The 23055-nt window shown below is 41.6% G+C and overlaps 1 protein-coding gene across 1 annotated transcript in view; it reads left to right on the top strand.

The window, feature by feature from the left end:
* The window catches only part of Fmn2 (formin 2), a 297720-nt gene that overhangs the window by 19415 nt on the left and 255250 nt on the right, over positions 1-23055 (top strand). Inside the window, exon 2 of the mRNA XM_021231917.2 lies at positions 14485-14651. Within this exon, the coding sequence (XP_021087576.2) occupies positions 14485-14651 (167 nt within the window). The remainder of the gene's footprint in view (positions 1-14484; positions 14652-23055) is intronic.

Below are 23055 nucleotides of genomic sequence, written 5' to 3'. Positions count from 1 at the left end.
GCTTGTGCTTTAATTTTCATTTGATTCTAAAAATTTTATAAATTCCACCCTGACTTATTTTAAATGACCCACCAATCACTGAACAGTCTGTTATTCAGGGCTTATGAGATGGCTCAGTGGGTAAAGGCACTCAATTGCTAAGCCTGATGACCTGAATTGGGTCCCTGAGATCTACATGATAGAAGCAGAGAATGGGCTCCCACAAGCTGCTCTCTGACCTACACACATAGTAGTCCTTGGCATACACATACACATACACAAAGTAAATAAAATAAATGTTTTTAAAAAGGAATGGATTACTCTGTCAGATATGATGGGTCATACTTGTGATTATATCGTCTGGGAGGCTGAGGCAGAAGGATTGCCCTGAATTTAAGGCTATTTTGGGATGATGAGTGAGTTCCTGGACACAGAGCAAGATCCTGTCTGAAATGAAGTGCACTGTTCTATCTACATGTATTTGTAGAGCTTCTTTTCATAAAAAGCTACATTTATTATTTTATGTGGATGTTGTGACTATATACATGCATGCAAGTGTCCATAGATGCCAGATAAAGGTGCAGGCGGAAGTTTCTCTTCCACCAGTCAGCTCCCAAATAATCACACAGAGACTTATTATTAATTATAAATGATTGGCCACTGGCTTAGGCTTATTACTAACTTAAACTCACATATTTATTAATTTGCATGCTGCTGCATGCTTCATAGCTTGTTACCTCATCTTCTACCTATCCTGCTTCCTCTGTGTCTGAACGGCAACCTCTAGTCTCTGCCTTCTGCTTCCCAGCATTCTCTCTGCTCCCAAAATCCTGCCTAGCTATTGGCCATTCAGTTTTTTTACTAAGTCAATCAGAGTAGTACATCTTTACAGTGTACAAAAACACTACTGCATAACACAAAGGTGTTGGACACCCCAGAGCTGGAGTTATAGGCAGTTGTGAGTTATCCAGTGTGTGTGCTGTTATTTGAACTTAAGTCCCCTGGAAGACCAGGAAATGCTCTTCACCAGTTAGCTGTCCTCCAGGACCTCTTTATGGATCAGATAGATGCTCTGATAAACTCTTCTTTCCTTTTCAGTTTAATTCTAGAAAGCAATAGGTTCTAGTGTTTGCTGATACATTGCTTCTCCAATCTGCCAGCTTACGCTTGAAGCCTTCTCACTCCTCACCCCATCCCTTTATGAGCCTAGGCCATCCTTTCTGCCTGTGTGAAGAGGGGCCTCTTCTATTGTAGTGGTTCTCAACCTTCCTCATGCTGTGATTGCGACCCTTTAGTATAGTTCCTCGTGTTGTGGTGACTCCAGCCATAAAGTTATTTCATTCCTACTTTATCCCTGTAATCTTGCTACTGTCATGAATTGCAATATGAATATCAGATTTGCAGGATATCTGATATGGGATCCCTCCAAAGGGGTCGTGACCCAGAAGTTGATAACTAATGCTCTATTGTCACATGTTCTGTCAAAACAACAGCAACCAAAATAAAGCAAGTAAGTGAAGGCTAACCTGGCATGGTGATATCCCCCCAGCAATCCCAGCACTCAGAAGGCTGAGAAACGAGGGCTGTGAGTGTTGCTTAGGGCATATAAACTAGTTTAACAAGGAAAGAAAGGGAAAGAGGTAAGAGTTAACTGCATCACCAAGGCCAGTGGAAAGCAAATAAGCAAGAAACTTCTATTGTCACTGCGGGGGAGGACATAAATGAGCAAAGATCCAGAGACTTTCTGCACTGTGTGCTCCAGTTAAGGGCCCACGCACAGCATCTTGTCTACAAGATTGTGGCTCTTGTGTGAGCTCAGTGTTTTCTTACTGGTTAACACAGGCCACATGCTTTCTTCTTGACTGCCCTCTAAGGGCTTCATAGTCTTTAACATACAGTACGTTCCTAAGGATTTGGCTGTATTTGGTTTTCAACTTCTCTTCCTCCTCAGAGCCACTAAAGGTGTTAATACTGTAACTGGTTTTAAACAGACCGCTTTAGAATCTGCCCCCGTTTGGGCTGGGGTCATTTGAATTAGGCTGTGAGCCACTGCAGGGTGCAGAGCACATGCTCTGTTTCTTTTATATCTTAACGGCAGAACTTTTGCCAGGAGCTTTCCCCGGAGCTGTTGGCTGACTCAGAAGCAGAAGGTCCCTGGAATAAGAATGAGGGTAGCAAAGCTGATATCCAGCTTTGGCACTGCCACTGTCCAGTCTTATGATGCTGGCAGATTCTGGAACCTTCTCATTGCTTAGCTGTTTCTTTGAAATTGTGATTATAACCCCCACGCTCTGCTGGGACTAGGGATGTGGCTCAGTGGCTAAGTCCCTTGTTTAGCATACCCTGTGTTTGGCTTGCCTAACTCCCGGGTTACCCCCCAATGCCAAAAATTAAGATAAAAAAGAAATCAATCCTTGTCTGCCTGTTTCATGAGATTCTGACAGATGTTGAATGACTTTTACCCCACATAGTTCTGTCCACAAGGATTTTCTTAGGCTGTGGTGGTGCCTGGCTGTACTAACAAGCACTTGGGAGGTGGAGGACTGGAGATTGCTTTAGCACATGCATTGAAGACCAGTCTGAGAAATACAGTTATACCTTTCTCAAGGGTGTGTGCGTGAGTGAGAGAGTGTGTGTGCATGCATGTGTGCGTGTGTGCTTCTATATATTTTATATTGTCACTGGTCAGAGGTCCAGTAGAGCTCCAGTGCTGAGATGAGAGATTTTGATTCTTTCTTACACAGGGGGATTCCTATGTTCAGTGTGATGATAAATAATTCTCTCTATTTTTGCCCTAGCAGCTGCTGCTGTCTTTGTCAGATCCTTGAGTTTTGTTTGTTGATGTAAGAGGAAGATTTGCAGCTACTGCTTGAATGTAAAGCGAATTCTACATGCATAAAGCTGTGATGGTTTCAGTATGAATCTATACGTGGAAAGGAAGGGAAAGAAGTTGGGGGTCAGATTCACCAGGGAGCATTAATAGATAGTGAATCCCCAGGCTATCATCCAATGAATTGTTCTGACCATGAGTTTAATAAATATTGTAAAATAGATAATGTAAGCTTTTTAAATAAAAAAAATAACTTGAAGTTATGGGTTCTAACAAGCAGGTCTCATGGGATCCTTTTTGTTTGATTGTTTTAGTTTTAGTTTTGTTTTCTTTTTAAAGACAGTGTCTAGTTAGTGCAGGCTTGCTTGGAACCTACTATGATTCCAGGCCAGCTTTGAAGTCACAGTCCTACTGCTTCAGCCTCCTTGCCACTAGAATGAAAGGCACATGTCGTCATGTTTCCCACAAGCAAGGTCTTAAATATTTCCTATTAAATTATAGTTTACTAGATGTAAAAGTAGGTAAAGATAGTTTGATCTGTGCTTCCTTCATCTTTTTAGATGATTTTACAGTAAATTTATAATTTCCTTCAAGTTGAACTAAATACTTATTGACTACATTTACAAGTACAGAGAATATAATTTGTACCTTTGAAAAAAATTTTGTGTGTATGTTTGCTGCATATGTGTGTGTGTGTGTTTGCTGCATGTGTGTGTGTGTGTGTGTGTACCATATGTATATTAATGCTCTTTGAGGCCAACATTGGGTATTAGATAACCTGGAACTGTTGTTACTGGTGGTTATGAGCTGCCATGGGATGCTAGAAACTGAACCCAGGTTTTCTGTAGAGCAGTGAGGGCTCTTAATCACCTAACCATTTCTCCATCCTTAGTCCTTAAAAAATTGTGTGTGTGTGTGTGTGTGTGTGTGCGTGCGCATGCATGCCTGCATGTGTACATGTGAGTGTGTGTGCCATGTGTATACATGGTAACTGGGAAGCCCAGAAGAGGGTGTTGGGTGTCTTTGGAGCTGGGCATACAGGTGGTTTGTGAACTATTCACTTTATTGGTGTGAACTTAACTCATAATCTCTAGAACATCAGAAACTCTCTTAACTTCTGGGCCCCACTCTGTATTTTAAGAATAATAATAATGAGAATACTAAATATCATTATTTAGTATTGTGTCAAAATCATTACCAAGATATTAATGAACAAACAGGACTAATAAAGATGGGTATTTCAAGTTTGGGGATGAGGAAACTGGACTAGGGTTATAGCATAGAGACAGAAAGAGTAGTAGCCTAGCGTTCTACCAGCCCTTGGCTAGCTCTGTGGGCTTTGCAGTTGCCAGTGACAGAGGTGACATATTGTACCAGCCCTCCTTGACAGGTTATTGCCCACTTTAGTGCTGTGTAGTGCTGTGTAGTGCTGTGTAGTGCTGTGTAGTGCTGTGTAGTGCTGTGTAGTGCTGTGTAGTGCTGTGTGTATTGTCCATTCAACAGATGTGATTTGACCAGTTGGTGTGTTTTTAGTACCCTGTGCCAAACAAATACAGAATACAGCTGTTATGGGATATGGGATAGAATAAAGATGTCAATTGCTGAGCACATTCAAATGTACAGGATGAGTATTTATGTTTGACAAGTTTTCATCTAATAAGGGGGGAAATTAAGGAACTAAGAGTCCTTGGAAATGTGAGTCCCATGTGGTCGAGCACACAAATGGACCCTAATGGACTACTGGTTCCTAGTCTCAGTCAGCCAGATTGTTCAGTTGAGAAGTGAAGTTGAATTTCGATGCATCAGGACAGTCTATTCTCCACTTGCATTCATTATGTAGTTCAGACTGGCCGAGAGTCGTTGCATACCCAAGATAGGTGTTGAATTCACAATCTTCCTGCTTCAGCCTCCCAAGTACTGGGATTATAGATGTTCATCATTGTGCCCTGCTCTCCAAGGAATTCGTCCAGTGGGTGAGTATGTCCTGATGGAATGTTCAGTTCTCAGCTTCTGGAAGAGACACAGAAGTTCACGTCTCTGCCCACTTCCCTGAACTGGTCAGATTGTTTTCTCTAGTCAGAAAAGAGAGCTCTGTATAGTCCCATTGAGAGTAGCTGGAAAAGACAAAAGCTCTCCAAGTTCCACAAGGACCTTACTCATTAGTAAACTGGGCTTTCTCTTGCAAAATCAATTGTTTAATTATATTTTTTTAATATTTGAGACACATTTTTAAAATATCATCAAACAATATTTTATGTGGTACTTGGAATTCAACCTGAATCTTGACACACACACTTTGCCACTGAGTGACTCCCCTTGCCCTTGTGTGAAATCTCTTCTGAGATAGTTTCACCATATAACCTCGGCTTGCCTGGACCTCATTGTGTAGAGTAGGCTGACTGCAAACTTGAGATAATCCTTGAGTATTGGCATTAAATTGTTTAAATAGCAGATTTAAGTCATTTCACCATACAAATTTGATCCCCACCACCACACACTGGTAGAAGTCTAATGAAAGCCTATAAATCTATTTCTCAGCTTCATACATCATCTATATTACAAATATTATAGTAGTTTCATCTTCCCGTCCCTAACTCTATTACTGCCTTTTAATATGATAATATAAAATAAATCACAGGATTATTGTTTTAGCATCAGATACTTCATAATACGCCTCAAAAAAAGAATTCTAAGCTACACTTTATCCTTCTGCATTCCATAACCTTGAAATCAAACAATTGTAGACTGCAGATATTAAAAACAAACACTGAGTATAATGAGTACATGTAGACTCTGTAGACTCTCCTACTTCCCTAGATAATGTTATCACATCTACTTACATAACATTCATGTTGTATTGGATATTACAATTAATATAGAGATAATCTTGAATATTTAAGGGGATGTGTATATGAAAACATGGTACACTGAGCATCCTTGAACTTGATGTCTATGATCCATAGCAAGGGCCCTGGCAGGGATGTGTATATGAAAACATGGTACACTGAGCATCCTTGAACTTGATGTCTATGATCCATAGCAAGGGCCCTGGCACTAGTTCTCCTTGGATACTGAAGGACAGCTGTCTATAGGCCATAAAGGAATTTGTATGTAAATAACTTGACAATGTGAGTTTCAGAACTCTGTGTTATATAAAATGCACAGAACGGTGCATTCTAACACATGATTTGATGCACGATCAGTTATCTTCTGTTTCTCGGGCATTGGAGTCAGCATGTGTTCAAGACTGGTTCAATTTATGATTCAAAATCTCCACCATCAGTAGGCTGTCTTGTCTAGATTTTTCATTTCTATTAGTGCTATGAACAGCCTCTGGGTATGGAAATTGTAGCTTTTCCTCTCTATTTTCAAATTTCTCAATTGCCTTTTTTCCCCCAATGGGTTTCTGTGTCTTTGATATCTACAGCATTATCCTATGAGAGACCCCAGAATGACATTTTTCTAATTATGTCACTTCTTTTGCACATTTGGGTTGATGTTTTTCTGTTCTGAATGGTTTTCTGTATTCAGTAGTTATATTTTAACACCCCAGAATACAATTTCATACAGAGAAAGAGAGGATAAATGCTTTTTTAAAAGTTAATTCTATGATATCTGTGGATTAGGATCCTTAATGGCTATATAACTGCCAATCATGTGCAAAAAGGCATCTTTAAAAAAACTAAAAATTGTCAGGCATGGTGTCTGTAACTCCAGCACTTAAAAGGTTGATGCAAGATGATAGCCACCACGTGACCCCAGCTTAATCTACATACTGACTTCCAGGCTAGTGCAGGCTTCACAGTGAGAAACTGTCTCAGGGAAATGCAAATTGGCCCGGTGTGATGGCTCAGTGTGTAAAGGTGTCTGCTTCTAAGCCAGATTGTTTGATCTCTAGGACCCAGGTGGTAGTAGGTGAGACCTGGTTGTCCACACACTGGCAATGTACACACATGTGTATACAGACACACACACACACACACACACACACACACACACACACACACAGAGTGAATAAATGTAATACAATTTAAAACAGCCATTAAAATAAACCCAATGTGTTTTACTGTTAGACATTTTAGATTTTTTCTGTTCCCAATATGTCACTAATCCTTTTACTATTGTGCTGGGGTTACTCTAAATGTTCACATACATTTTCCCATTTAATCTTATTAACTCTGTGATAGATCACTCTTAGACTCTTGGGGTTGCTGAACTGGCCCTTAAATGTTCCCTGTCCATAGTATGGGTGGCACTTATGTTCAGGAATAGCAGAGCAAAGAACTCAGTAAGGCATTGGTGACATGCTGCTTCCTTGAGTCCTCATCTTCTTCTCAAATCTCCCCTCATACAATGTACCCTTCAGGGTTTTCTATAGCTATCCTTACCTTCTGTCTCATAATAGTGTGTCACCTGTGCATATGTGATTAGTGCGGCAATCATGAAGGCTACACAATTTCAGGAAAAGGAGTGTGTGTACATTCATGGGATTATGAGAGACCATGGAAGAGTCAAGTCCTGAGCATTTGTCAGGACATATAAGCATGTTGGTAAGGAATCCAGAAAAGGTAATTTGAGAGAAAGTGACCCGCAAAGTGGAGAAAATACAGGTGAAGAGTCAGGAGGGTTAAGGGGCAAATAGAAGAGGCAATGCCATTGGTTGTATTGTAGTCTGAATGTGAAATGCAGGCTGCATGTTTGTGTGTTGAAGTCAGCTGACCATGCTATTTTAGTGATGATGGAAACCTTAGTAGGTGGGGTCTAGCTGGAGATGGCTTCTGGGAATGCCTTGTCCCTGGACTTTTCCTCTCCTTTCTGCCCACTATCAGGTGAGTTGCCTCACCACATGGTTCCTCTGCTATGATCTTTTGATGCATCCTAGGTCTGAAATCACCCATGGACTATGTACTGTAACAGGGAACTAAGACCATTAATAATAATGAAATAATTTTTTCATTTCAGTTGTTTTCCACAGATTCTTGACATAATAATGCAAAGTCTGACTCATATAGGTACTACACTGCTCTCCAGTTCCTGTTTTTGTTTTGCTTTTAGTATACATGGAAGTCAAATTAGAATGTGCTGAGCCAGGAGTAAAGGGATAAAGGCAATAACTGTCTATAATTCCATCTAGTAGTTTTTTATGTGAAGGAAGTTCTCCACCTCCAAAAACTGGCAACATACCTGGGAATAGAGTGTTATAGATTATTGGTTGTGGGTTCAAGCCCCAAGTCTTATACATACTAGGTTAACCACCTACTGGTGAATTACATCCCGAGGGTGTATTTTCTCTGGAAAGTGGGAGTTGAAGGATATAGCAGGTGTTGAAAAGTTAGCACCCGTTGAAGTGTATAGCGCTTGTTGAATGGTAGGGCCGAAGTGGGAATGGCAAGGGGTGAATGGACATTAGTAAGCAAACAGAGCAGCAAGTGACCCCATGGCATGAGCTTTCAAAGTAGCGTATGCTTTTGAAGAATATTAAATTATTTGAAAATGTTTGTGGGAACAAAGGGTAACATCTCCCACCAATTTGCTTGTCCCTTAAATATGTCAGAATTGAAATAAGTCCCTTGGGAGAGGACTTCAGGACAGGGAGGTCCTCAAGGGGCAGCCCAATCACCATTGTTAGCACAGGCAGAGAAATTCTCTGGGCACGGTTCTCAACCTACGGCCATAGGATATTTGGTTAGAGATGTTTTTCTGACTGCTACGAACGGGAATGTGGTGCTTGCGCTACTGTCATCTAGTGATAGTGACCGGGGCTGCTGGTCCAGGTATGTGCAGGTCCCTCCCCCACAGCACTGAGTTTTTGCAGACTGGGTTTAGTAGTGTACAAACTGAAGTTCCCGGCAAAAAGGTGCACCACGTTAAAAATTAGACAAGGCTGATGGACTGACTGTAGTGTCCTTAATAAGGGTTTCCTGCTGCTTCTGTGCTTGATGTAATACTGCTGTGAGAATCACCACCCAAAGGCTAAGGATGGCATCATGTCAACTGAGGCCTATAACAGAGTTCCCTGCTTAGCTGTCACCTGCCTGCCCGATTGTCTCTCTAATGTAGGTTGTTATAGTTTACTTTGTTTTGTTTTTCTTTTTCTGGAGACAGGGTCTCACTGTGTGCTGTGGCCTAGATCTTGCTATGTAGACCAGATTGGGCTGGAACTGACAGAGATCCGTCTGCTTCTTTCTCAAGAATACTAGGATTAAAGGTGTGTGCTACAACCCTAGTAATGCAAATATAAATAAAATATTTGGGTTTTGACATAGGGTTTCTTTGTGTAGCTTGGAGCCTGTCCTAGAACTTGCTCTGTAAACCAGGCTGGCCTTGAACTCACAGAGATCCACCTGCTTCTGCCTCCCAAGTACTAGGATTTAAGGCATTTGCCACCACTGCTTGGTTTACCAATATATTTTTAAAGTGCCTTTGTTACTGTAAAATCTTCATGAAATTACCGATGTGTTGGAACTCAGTTTTGGGGGTACCAGAATTGGTGTTCCTGGAACAGTTATTCATAACTTATTCCAGAGTAAGCTATTTCTTGGTCCCTGTGAGATAAGAGCTGAGTATATATCATATCATGGAAACTCTGGATAAAGGATTTATGTCTATTTTCCCATCATAGAACTGGAATACAAAGGATTTTAGTGCTTTCTCTTGTTTGCTCTATGATAATTTGTGACTTTTGTGCACATACTCATTTACTCTGCTACGTGCATTCATACACCAAGTCTTGTGCCCTGGCTGTCTGTTGTCACTATTGTTACACAGTGTCTGAGTTCTGCAGAAGTACTATAGTTATGAGAGCTGTTTTCAACTTCTTTGTATGTGCAGTCATTATGTGCACAACGGATATGCTGGTAATCAACCACTTGAGATTTGAGACGCAGTTTCCTAGGTATTAATTCTAGTTAGGGACAGATAAACTTCAGATCTGTAGAGGAGAAATCTTTCATTTAACTTAAAACTGTGTTGGGAGATCAACGACTATCCTAATGACCCAGAGGGGTGGAGAGCACAGGTTCTACTTTTGCTTGCTTTGTCATGCTGCATTTTGAAGACACATTTTGAGACTAGTTATGTTTTATAGACAGAAAAGGGAAGAGGCATAAGAATTTCATGTCCACTGTTTCTGGCAGAATTGTATACTTATGTTTGAAATTTAGGATGCGGCTCCACGTAGCTCAGTGGTAAGGGGGCTTCTCTAGCTTATGGGAAGCCTTGGGTTGACTTACAAAACACATAGCAACCGACATAAACTTACTTCTCATATCCAATGTATGGACTGAAGCCTGGTTTTGTAAACTCTGAGCTAAAAGTGGATGCTGTAGAATCCAACAGATAAGAATATATGACCCATGTGGCCACAAAACTACAGACATTGACTATTTTGTCCTTTATGGAAAGAATTGGATGGTACAGCCATATCACTGGGTTCTCTCTCTGGACTCCCTAGTCCTTTGGTCATTGTTGAGAGAATTCGTGTTAGATCCTTGAAGCCCACTGAAGACTTTGCTACAGAAGAAGGCGCAGCACTCTCAGTGAATGGCCAGAGACCACTATGCTAGTCTGCATTTTAAGTAGTCTTCATATTATTGCCTCTTTCTTTGCCTCATGTCTTTCCTTTCTTTTAATGCAGGGTTTCATGTAGACAAGGAAGGTTGGGCTTGAGCTTGATTTGTACCATGGATATCCCTGAATGTCTGATTCTCTTGCCTCCATTTCCCAATTGTTAATATTATAGGCATTTGCCACCATGCCTTGTTTTGATGTGTGCTAGTTCTAAAGCCCCTAAAACAGGCAGCTTTTCCTAATGGGTCCAGGTGATTGACAGGATTATTTAAATAGATTCCTAAGGAGAGGACAGTATCAGAAAGTCCTGGGTTAGAAAGTGATATTGTAGGGTAGATAGTTATCAACTGATATACAGTTCACCATTATTATATCTCTACCCAAAGCCAGAGATATTAGTGAAGCCCTATTCATTTGACCAGCAATCAGAATCCTGTATTTTTGTTTTTTATTTTTGTTTGTATTATAAAGTGGCAGTTAGCAGAGAAAAGTCCATCTTTTGTGATCGCTAAGTCCCTTAATATCTAACTAGCCACTCTAAAGGGATTGACATTATTTGTGGAACTAAGATCTGTTTGTTGACTTACAATGAGCCAGTGAAGTTGAGAGGCCAAGTGTTGAGAGGCAACAGTGGAAAGGAGAAAGGGATTGTCTCTATGCCAAAGTTCATAGAAGAGGGGGCAGTGTCCAGAAAGATGGGGGGCAGTCTTTCTCAGCGGGCCCATGTGGCTCTTCAAAGGGGGGTATTTCCCAGGAGCTGGAGGGATGGGAGGTCTTTCTCAGTGGGCTCTGTGTGTCTTGGGAGGGGATGATGTCCAGGAACTAGAGGTTTTGGGAGTTCTTTCTAGGGGGGCCTTCTCTGTCAGAAGGTTACAAAGGGCCTCCACCTCCTGTCAACTCACACTTTGCACTTTCTTTTCAGAAATATTAATCTTCTTCCAATCAATATGTGTACTCTGTGCTAATCAATGACCTAATATATGCTGTTTAACCACAGAACTTCAGAAAGGAATGAAAATGAATGAGTACAAGTACTGCAGAGGTCACAAGGTAGTATGGGTTCTAAAGAAAGACCATGTAGCAGTTAGCATCTGTACTATTAATTTGAGACCTCTCCTTCACATTTAGAATGCTAAGTGATAGAGAGGTGGTGTCTTAAAAGGATTACAGTAAAGCATATGGGTAAAAAAAGTGTGTGTGTTCAATTCCTTCTTATATTCTGACTAGAATATGAATAAATATAAATTATTGAATAACACAATAATCTTATAGACATTCTCCAAGTATTTATCTCCTGCTTCAAGTTAGCAGGTTTCCAGGCTATGTGTTGCGCTCATGAAATGTATGACTTCAGCAAAGGAATAGATATTAAAAAGAAAAGATTTCACAATCATTTAAGTAAAACAGTCAGTTACATGAAAGAGTCTATAGAGGGGTCTACAATAGTGGGAAGGGGCTCACAGAAGGTTATCAGAATGCTTGTTTTTGGTTTAAAGTTGAAAGATAAATTCTTGAGAGGGACAGCAAACTCAAGAACTGAGGACAGTTGTGACTTGAAGGGTTTCTGGAAGGTTTTTCTGTTCCTTCTGCTATAGTTTGCAGATGTAGACAAATCTTACACGAGTTTTTGGATTCCTAAGGCTTGGTGTGTCAGTAGCTTTTATTATATTTTGACCTGAAACAGGATCCTTTTTATTTCCCAGAATTGTGGAACCTATAACAAGATCAAGTACCCATTGGTCAGCTAGGGAAACTATTACTTTTGGTCACAATTTGAAATGGGGAAGTTGCAAAGTGGAAACTCAACTCTTGGGAGGAAGAGGTTTTATTTAAGTCATAAAAGAAGTGAGGGGGAGGCATAGGCGAATAAAGAGAGGGATATTCGTGTCTTTTATAGGTCTTGTAAGAGGGTTCTCGGGAATCTGAGTGACAATTCTTTTCTCTCCTTTTGTAATATTTCTAATCACTGCCATGGCAGCTGCCAGCTGTTGTGGCACTAGAGGGTGTGTCATTTAACACACATGGGAGTATGATGAAGTTTGAGGTGGTCTGGCACTTAAGCAGCTATCTTCAGTCCAACCAATTTCTAGCCCACCTGAAGAGGAACTCCTGGTCGATCTGCAGCCTGTTCTCAATAATACATAAGATTAGGGTGGGACAGCTCACCAGAACAGTACTCTAGGTATTAGCTGAAAAAGATCAGGGACTGGACCGTTGACTCTCATGCCTGTCTATCTTTAGAATCAAATAGTGACCGGTGGAGTAGTGGTGACCATCACTTGACTCTTCTAAGATGATTCTAAGGCACATGGGAAGGTTGAGGCATGGACCAGGAGGACCTAGTCTTGTAGGGTCTGTTGCTGCTATTTTACAGTGTTATAGGCATCTGTCAGAGTTCAGAGGACACACATGGAGATTTTCAGGAATTTGTGTTCCGAAAGAAAGAGCAGGGCCAGGGAAACACAGAGAACAATAGAATTAGATGTGGTTTATTAAGGAAGAGAAGGGGAATGCACTCAGAAGAATGAGTGGGCAAGAGACCTAGAGAGATTCTGGGTCTCAAGGCCCTGACCCATGAAACAATCCATCCTTTATAGATCATTTACACAGAACCCACCTTCTCTAGCATCTGGAGATGGTAGAGCTTTTGCTGTTTATGCTATTTGGTTACATACAACCCATGGTCGTTGGGGTTCCCAGTCTTTCTCTGCCACTGGTTCCCTCAATTGTCAGTCTTTTAATAATCACAATGTTTTAGATTTTTTGTGAATTTCATACATGCACACATATATTTTGATTACTTCATATGCATATGGAGCATGGTCAATCTTTCAGGCACTACATCTCTAAAGAAAATTGGGCATGCCCCCCCTTAGCAGGCATCAATGGACAGCAGCCCTTAGGAGATGGGTGGGGTCTTGTGTGCCTCTCTGCTATCCTTGCTGGAGCATTGAGTCGCTTGATGTTATTCAGGCAACCATAGCTTCCATGAGTTCTTGAGTACAGCCCTCCCTTACTGTCATGCCTAGGTGACACTGATTCACGCCAGTCCTCTAGACCTCTGACTCTTGCAGTCCTGCTCCTCTATTTTGATATTCCCTGAGCTTGCAGGGAGGGGCTATAAGATGTCTAGCTTTTTTATGAGCAGCCCACAGACATGTACTCTGTATGTTTTGCCATTTGCCTGTCTTGATACCTCTGGATCCTCCCTTTCTGCTGCATCCTCTTTGATGGTACTTCCCTTCTCTGGAGAAATATCAAAACATCTAAACTGTAGACCTTCTATAGAACTGGATTTTGTTAAAAAACTCTTTAGACTTTTAATTTAATTTTATTATTTTACTCATGTGTACGGGTGTTTTGCCTGCATGTTTGTGTGTACGTCATGTGTGCAGTGCCTGCAGAGACCAAAAGAGGATTCCCTGAAACTGGAGCTGTGGGTGGTTGATTGGGAGCCACCATGTGGATTCTGGGAACAGAACCAGGGTCCTCTGTAAAAGCAGCAAGCTCTTTAAACCGCTGAGCCATCTTTCCAGACCCCACACGTAGCTGTTTCTATGGAGCAACTGAAAACACTTGTAACTTTTTCCTCTTCACTTTGACTTTTACTTACTGGCCAACTTTTTTGCCTTTTTAAAAAATAAACTGATTGATACCTTTGCTTGTGCCTCACTCTCTGACTTTCCCTAGTACTGGGTAAGAGATGGTGAATGTCAGTCTCTGATATTTCTAGGACCAAATGGTGGCAGTTTGTGTTACTCACTACTTCAGAGAATTCCCTGGAAGTAAACAAGAAGAAAGGAGAATTGCTTAACTAAATCCCAAAAGGGTAGAGGTTCCTTTCAGGTACAGATGTATAATTAGTAGCACACTCTATTGTCTTTTGAGGCTGGAGGCATTTGGGAACCTGGGAGAGCACACCCCTACACCCTTTCCTATGTGGTGTCCGACCACATCCAGCACTTTTTGTTCATTCGGATACTTTCTTCACACAAGTAGCCTTGGAGACTGTTGCTCACTGGTGATGTTTACCGTACTCTCTCTCTGGAGAATTCTGAGCCAGGTGATCTGCCAACCCCTGTCTAATGACTGTGTTTCCTATGCAGGGCGGACTCTGTTGGAGAAACTGTTCAGCCAGCAGGAGAACGGGCCTCCGGAAGAAGCAGAAAAATTTTGCTCACGGATCATTGCCATGGGCCTTCTACTTCCTTTTAGTGACTGCTTCAGGGAACCATGTAATCAGAACGCTGGGTCAAGTTCAGCTCCCTTTGATGTAAGTAGGAGAATCCACTTCTGTCTTTGGGGTGGAGTGCAGACGGAGTAGCAGCTGTGATGTGTGTCTGCCCCAATTGCCCTATAATTTAAAAACAACACATGATGCAAGGCTTCCTCCCCTGGGCCACTCAAGGACCCAGCTTGTCTATTTCTATACTTTTCTTTAGAACATGGCATTAGATGTAGTTTGCAAACCTCCTTTTAAAAAACAACAACAACAATAACAAAAATCCAAATAGCCGCTTAGTAATTTGCTAGCCTGCTCTAATTAGGGCTTATTTTAAGACCTCTCAGAAATTTTATTTTTGGTGGAGATTGAACATGCATAGGCAAGCATTTGCCACTGAACTATACCTCACACCTCTATTTCTGTGCTGGCCATAGACATTCCATCAGAAGCTTTACCAAAGGGTAAAATACGAGTCCCAATGGGTCAGGGGTTTCCATGGGCACTAGAATGCTGTGTGTTTTCGAAACTCATTTGTGCACTAAACATTAACAACAAGAAGAAGCAGCAGTCTCTGCCCTTGCCCAGGCCCCCACTTAGCAGGACTTAATAGTGTGGAACACAAAAGGCATGTTTATAACTCATGAATGCCAGCACTGCCCCGGACTAGCATCGTCAAGCCAGAGTATTCACTTTCTCAGGTATGGGGTGCATGTGTGGCATGGTTCAGAGAAGCGTGCACCTAAAACTGAGAAAGGCAAGAATTCCTGCATGTGTATCTCTCATGAGAAAGCTGGGGGGGGGGGGTCTGGTTGCATCTCTTGTGCGGAGCCCAGGAACTAAGTGTTTGAGGACATTGAATTCTGATCACATGGCTACATAACTGCATCCCAAACGTACCTCAAAAGACAGGGAATGTGAACAGAGGCTGAGGTCTAGAGCTGGTTATAGAGCCAGAAATGGTGGCTCATGCCAATAATCTCAGCGCCTGGGAGGCTGATGTGGGAGGATCAAGCCTGAGCTTCACAGTGAGGCTTTGTCCCCAGATCCAGAGAGTATGAGAAGGTGACCGTAAATAACAGAGTGTCCATGCTTGCTGCTTGCTTCTTCCTCCTGTTTACCAACCCCAGCCTGTGGTCTCCCCCCCGTAGTATGAGCAGAAGAAATCTCATAAAATATTCTGAGGTTTTAGTTCTGGTCTGTGAGGAAAAGTTTCTTGATGATGCCGTGACTTGTGAACCTTCTTTAATATTGATTTTTATTTTTTTATTGAAGTTTATTTTTTAATGACATGGCCACTAATTACTGCTAGTAGATCTTTTTATCTTCTGGGAAGAATTAGATAATTTACAAAGCTTCTTCTTGTCTCTGTGGGAGCTGTGGATTCTGGAGACAGAACCTGAGGACTATAGTGTGGTATTTTGTAGAGCTACCTTCTGGTAGATATCAGTAGGGAAATTTGGAGATAGTAGAGAATACAATACAGTAGAGAGAAACAATACAGTAGAGAGAAACAATACAGTAGAGAGAAACACTAGCTATGTCTGCATCGCATGCTGTCATCTCTTTCTAACAGCCATTGCCTCCTTCATCAGGGCAGCTGTGACTACTCGCACCCCCAAGATCCAGCCTCTTGATGATCCCTCGTGAGAAAAGGGGGTGGGGTGGGGACATACACTTCTTACCTGAGATTTTAACCACTCTTCTCAGTTATAAGTAACTCTGCCCAAGCTGCACATGGTCTTGTGGTCTGGAAGATGCTCGAGCATGTGGTGTATCCCCTCTAGCATCCCCTGTACAGGGAGCAGGGGACTCAATCTCTATAGTAATCGGGAAGTTGTCATCCATGCTCCAGTGTGACTTTAATGATGTAGCTGTTTGGGGAGTCATCCATCCTGTTATACCACCCCTCCCCCTCAGTCTGTAAGTATGCAAAATAAAGCCACTGGTTTTCCATGTTGGGCTTCCACGGAATTGCCACTTTGATATGTCGTTGTTGCCCTAGTGGGGGATGAATACATGCGTGAGCATGAATTCGTTCATATTGTCCCAGAAATTCACATAACGGTCTAGTACTTGCTTTTTAATGAAAACTAATATCAAATTAACTTTATTTTCCTAATTAAGGTTCAGAACTTAAAAGTCTTCCCACTCAGCAAGGGTGAAATTGGAATAAGCTGAAAAGCACAGGATAACCCTAATTCCTCCGTTTGAAAGTTTTCTATTGTTTATTTATTATTGTGATACTGGGGATAAAACTCAGGTCTCCAAGCATGCTAGCGAAGGGTTTCAATGAGCACATCTTTTGTCTTTCTCTTTCTCTTTTTAAGTTAAGCTTGTTACTTCTTATGTGTCACCTTACTCCATCCACCCTGGAGTTTGGAGAGATTGAAATTGCTTCGTTAGCCATGCTGTCTTGGAAGGTCGATAAGTAAAAAACAAACACAGAAAGTAGGAATTTCATTCCCCAGCTTGAAGCCATCATCTTCCTCTTGGCAGTATTCCTTGGCTGTGTACTCCCTCTCTAGTCCTGGCACCAAATGAACACAAAACAAAGAAGAAATTAAAGGTACTCTCATGGGAACCATTGTTCCATCTTCTAAAATAGCTTAATGAATAAGGAGTCAAGGATTATTTTTTTTCTCTCTCAAACTACAAACATACTCCACATTATAAAGGCTGAGGTGTCAAGTGAGGTCCGGGAATGAAGGTGCTCATCTCTGGGGAGAGACATTTTTGATAATTAGTCTTTCTGCTGATTTCCAGAAGAGGGTTGTTGTGAGCATCTCCAAGGAACAATTCTCCCAGGGAAAGTTCTTTCCAAGATGCAACCCAGTAGGACTGGGCTTGTACCTGCTACTCTTCCTGTCTGCTGATCTATAATAGCATCCTACCTGTCTGTTTAAAAGAATCTGTATTTTTTGAAATGGGGAATCTTACTGATGCAGTTTAGGAATTGACCTACTTCAGCTAAAGATTTCTCATGTTTCTTGTTATCCTGTAGTGATATTTTGCTTATGATCTAACAAATAAAGCTTGGCTGAAGGTCAGGGTGCAAAGTCAGTCAGCCATAGAGGCCAGGTAATGGTGGCACACACCCTTAATCCAGCACTCAGGAGACAGAAGCAGATGGATCTCTGTTAGTCCAAGGCCACACTGAACTGCATGAAGTTGATTCAGTCTTACAGAGAAAGGGAGCTCACATGAAGGTGACCTCAGCACTTGGGATCCCACATCTTTAATCCCAGCACTAGAGAGAAATCTAAGGCAGGACGAGACAGGAGCTGGGTGGGTCTGAGGTTTGGTAGAGACACAGAAGTCTGAGGAACAGTGCAGTCAGAGGTTCAGTGAGAACTCTTTGCTTCTCTGATCTTCAGCCCAATATTTGTGTCTGGATTTTTATTATTAAGACCAACTAGAATCCATGGTACATTATCACATATCTTTTTAGGGCCTACCATTTTGATTTCTTGTGCTGTAGAAAATATAAAAGGACATCACATTTTCCTTCACGTTACTTGATAAAGGTTTTGTGAACTTTATAAGACACATGTAGATTTGAGTGCCCATGGTACCTCATTTACAAATGATAAGGAAATTTATCCTATGTGACAGGTGTCAATAGCATTCACTATAAAATAATTCAAGTAAAAAGGAAAGCTTTATTAAGACAACAACCAAAGAAGGAGGGGGAGCTATGGGTGTAGTCAGTGGTCTGTGTGGTGTTTTGAATGAGGGTGGTCCCCACAGGTCCATATATTGAATGCTTGGTCCCCAGATGGCAGAGCTGTTTGGGAAAGATCATGAGGAATAGGTCACTGCGGCCGGGGCTTAAGGTTTTAAAAGCCCATTCCATTTCCTGTTAGCTCCCCCCCCCTCTCTCTCTCTCTGCCTCATGGTTGTTTTCTCAATGTGCAAGCTCTTAGCTACTATTCCAGAACCATGCTTGCTGGCCTGCTGCCACATTCCCAGCCATGAAAATCACAGACTCACCCTCTCAAACCATAAGCAAGTCTTTAATTAAATGCTTTCTTCTAAAATTGTTTTGGTCATGGTGTCTTCATGGGAATAGAAAAGTAACAATGACATTCTATAATTCTAGCATTTCAGAGGCTGAGCTGAAGGATTCATGAGTTCAAGACCACTGTGGGCAATAATAAGGCCATGTGCTAAGAATAAATAAATAAAATTATGAAGGAAAAAAGGAGAGTGTTCAAGTCATGAGGAGGTAGCCTTTGGTACAAAAGGATGAGGCACTCAGGAAGGGCAAAGACAAGGGTGGCAAAGACAAAGCTTCCACCCAGTTCCTCACTCTGGCCCACCTACGTAAGTGATAGTACAAGTGTTCTTGGCCCCGACTGTTTAGTTTTATGCACATGAAGGACTTCAGTTATGCCAACTCCTGATTGGTTGACATTTACAAATGTCTGCAGGTCATAGTTCATTGATAAGATCCTGGAGACAAGATGAGACTTTCCAGTGTTTATTGGAGCACAACTGTGATTGGGAGGTTTTACATTGTTTCATTGAGTGGATTTTTTTGTATGTTTTTATTTTGTTCTACTGGGGACAGACCTTAGGGATATATAATATACATGTGAGGCAAGTCTTTGACCACTGAGCCACATCCCCAATTCTTGTTTCTTGTATTTTCTGAGGGGTGATTTGTGTATTGGTTGATATGGCTATCACTTTCATTTTATTTGGGTATTTTCTTAGTGAGCAGCCTACTGCTGAGAGCTAAATCCCCGGCAACACTGGGAGAAGAGCAAGGAAACCACTGAAATAAGGAAAACACAAGACTAAACAAGGTAGAGAAGTACACTTACATTGATAGCCAACCAATACACTACCAATGGCCACAGGGCAGAAAACCACAAACAGGAGGCTATGAGGAGCCTCCACTGGCCATGCTTAGCTTGTAGCCTGTGGGTGGGGCATGTTCTATTACTTTTCCATCTCTAGAGATTACTAACACAAGCCTGAGATCTGCACAGGAGGAACAGTCTCCATGGCTTCCAATTTCACTCAACATTAAAGTCCTTTCTGTAGAGTTGAGGCTATGGAAATCAGAGATCCGGCTGGAGCACCAGAGTTCCACCCATCATCCCTGAAGATCATGGAAGACTGCTTGCTGGCTTCAGTGACCGACACCGAGCTCAGTCTGAGTTCATTGAGGCTCCACTGTGATGAGTGCAGCTCCCAGGTACCAACAGCGGTACTAAAGAGCACCTGCCTTTAACTGTTGATGTGCTCGCCTTCTACTATCCGAACTTCGTGGTGTCCCTCTCCTAGGGACTCCTCTGGAGTTATGACACATTGGCCCCAATTCTCTGAATTGTGATCTCTTCTTTTTGGGAGGTGCCCAGTGTAGCTCAGATTTAAGCAACAAGTTCTCAAAGTGTTGCCTGACCATAGCCCTGTAAGACATGAAGAATGACAACCTAGATCTCTTCAATGCTGACTTTTCACACAAGAGTGGCCACTCATCTAAGAAATTCTCATGCTGGACTTCAGACTTTCAAGAATTCTGGTCTTATCCTTTCACAGGGCTGGCAGCTCTTTCAATGGGCCAACCAGACTTTCTTTGGCATGGGGCTTCTGTCTCCTACCCCTGACAGGGAATCATAGCTGGAGCTACTTGCTGGAATAGCTGGAGGCATGTGCTGCCGGTTCCTTATTGTTGCATCATCTTCTGTTTGTCTTTGTGTTTTAGTTATCCCATCAACCCCTGTGTGATGACACCCTTCTACTGTTTTTGCTTTAGACTGGAGTCTAACCTTTGTTATGGCTGCTCACTCCTGTATCAGTGGTGGCTCTTTATCTTCAATCTGCCCATACAAGTAAACTTTTATTCCTTTGAAAATATTTTAGTTTTAATTATATGTATATATGCACCTTTGTATGGGTATGTACACTTGAGTGCAATTGCCCATGACTCTCAGAAGAGGAGTCAGATCTCCTGGAGCTGGAGATCTCCTGGTTGTGGGCTGCCCAGTGTGGGTTCTGGGATCTGAACTTTGGTCCACTGCAAGGGCAGTATCCCTATTAACCTCAGAGCTATCTTTTCAGCCCCAGCTCTACTGTTTCTCTCAGGACATTATTCAGAATTACATGCTACCCCTGTAGTTACTGTGTTTGTCCATTCATGACTGTAATTGTCCTATAATAACATTGTAACTAACTCTGCACTCAATAGTGTCTAAATGCAAATCAAAACTTGTATGAAGGTATTCCCCTGAGCTGTCTGACTGTGTTTACTTGGCAGGCCTTTCCAGAGTGGTTAAGAGCAGACTCTAGACTTAGATTTCGATCCCATTTCTTCCATGTAGGAAGAGATGATATTTATCCAGGATCACATTAAAAATTTTTCATTGGTAGTACTATCTTGGTTGAGAATAGTCTTAAACACTAAATGAGCTTAAGTTAGAAAACGTTTAACACAATTATTGGATCATGCTATTTTACATTATCGTTTTTTAAATTCTTACAGAAACTTGCAGAGCCATTCCATAAGTGAGTTTCTTTCTGTGTGTAGAACAGGAAGGTTACTGAGTACATGAAGAATTAGAGTATCCATTCAGTGAATTTTCTTGACCGATCAAATATTACTTATGTCCAGCAATCATGGAAACACTTGGAGAGATGTAATGCACATTGGAATGTGGACTTGAGCCTTATGTGATCTGAGAATTTGTATTTGGTCTCTGTATTTCTTTGCTATGCTTTCTTACTGAAGTGAAAAGACAAGAAAAGCTACAGGAGAATAACTGAAAGTTGTGAAGGAGAGCACATCATGCTCACCTGGTGTTGTGTCCATGACCATTCCATAGTCACTCCATTTCCCGGTCCTTTTCTGCAGAAGTGCTATACTCAGATATGACTGTGATATTTAGCTCTCTGTGTATGTTGTGTGTGAATGTTGACGATATCCCCTAGAGGGTGTAGCATGGAGGAACAAAAGGTTCCCTTTTAAAATAGTGCTTCATCAAAGAATAAATATAGTTATTTTATCTGGTATTGCTATCACCACGACGGGAGCCCCAAATGGCTGTAGGTTGATTTGTTACATAAGCTTGTTCCTTTCTTTCACAGATCTCTACTTTGTGGGAAGTTAGATGTTGTTAGGTATGTAACTCTAATTTGGGGGGAGGGGATGGATTGCCAGTGGGAAGGAGTAGACAATAAAGAGCCACAAGAAGAAATTTGCTCACTGTTTTCCACAAGAACCACTTTTCTATCCAACTTCATTTTAAATTATAAAATGCATTTATTTTATAAGGGGTATATGTGGGTATGTATCAAGATGTCCCAAGTTGGTTTCATTCTTTAAAGTACATATAATTTGGCTTGGAAAAAATTGCCCTGTATTAGTAACATTTTATGATGACAAATACATTGCAAAATATCAAATTATACCACTCATGCTTGTATCAGTAATGAGATCAGAGTAAAGTAGAAGACCTTTATTACTTTATTATATGCGATCACACACACACACACACAGAGAGAGAGAGAGACAGAGAGAGAGAGAGACAGAGAGAGAGAGAGAGAGAGAGAGAGAGAGAGAGAGAGAGAGAGAGAGAGAGAGAGAGAGAGAAGTTCCTTTTAGACTAGATTAACCTTGAGTTTATTTAGGGTTTCTATTGCTGGGATGAAACACCATGATCTAAAAGCAAGTTGGGGAGGAAAGGGTTTATTTGGTTCACACTTCATCATTGCTGTTCATCACTGAAGGAAGTCAAACAGGGAAGTATCCTGAAGGCAGGAGTGATGCAGAGGCCAGGAAAAGGTACTGCTTACTGGCTTGCACAGCCCGTCTTCTTATAGAAACCAGAACCAGCAGCCCAGGGATGGCACCACCCACCATGAAGTGCATGAAGTGGGCCCTCCCCCATTGAGCACTAACTGAGAAAATGCCTTACAGCTGGATCTCAGGAAGGCATTGCCTCCGCTGAGGCTCCTTCCTCTCTGATGACTCTAGCTTGTGTCAAGTTGACACACAAAACACCCAGTACACTGAGACTGACCTTGAGTTTGTAACAATCTTCCTTCTGCAGCCTCCTCTGAGTGTTGGGATTATAGGCTTGAGCTGCCACACCTGCATTTTATTGTATGTTGTCATTTTTCTCTGATTTCTCTGAGTGTGGAACAGTGGTATTTCTTTCTACCCCTATAATTAGTTCCTGCTACCACTCAGTGACACTTATATGACTGCATCCTGTAGTCATTAATATGTACATTTTACTTCTGAGATAGTCGTGTATAAGACTGTTTTAAGCTAGGTGTGGTGGTTCATGCCTGAAATCTCAGGAAGCCGAGACTGAAGGATTGCCCTGTGCTTCAGGACAGCCTGAATTTCAGTGTGAGTCCAGTTCAGTTTGTGTTACAGTGTGAGACCCTGCCTTAAAGAAAAGAATATTTTGATATGGTACATGCTTTAATAAATTTATAA

The sequence above is a fragment of the Mesocricetus auratus genome, unplaced genomic scaffold, assembly GCF_017639785.1.
Source record: "Mesocricetus auratus isolate SY011 unplaced genomic scaffold, BCM_Maur_2.0 Super-Scaffold_100676, whole genome shotgun sequence".
In the NCBI taxonomy this organism is placed as follows: Eukaryota; Metazoa; Chordata; class Mammalia; order Rodentia; family Cricetidae; genus Mesocricetus; species Mesocricetus auratus.
The sequence above is the reverse complement of the archived record's forward strand: the minus strand, read 5'-3'. Positions and strand labels throughout refer to the sequence as shown.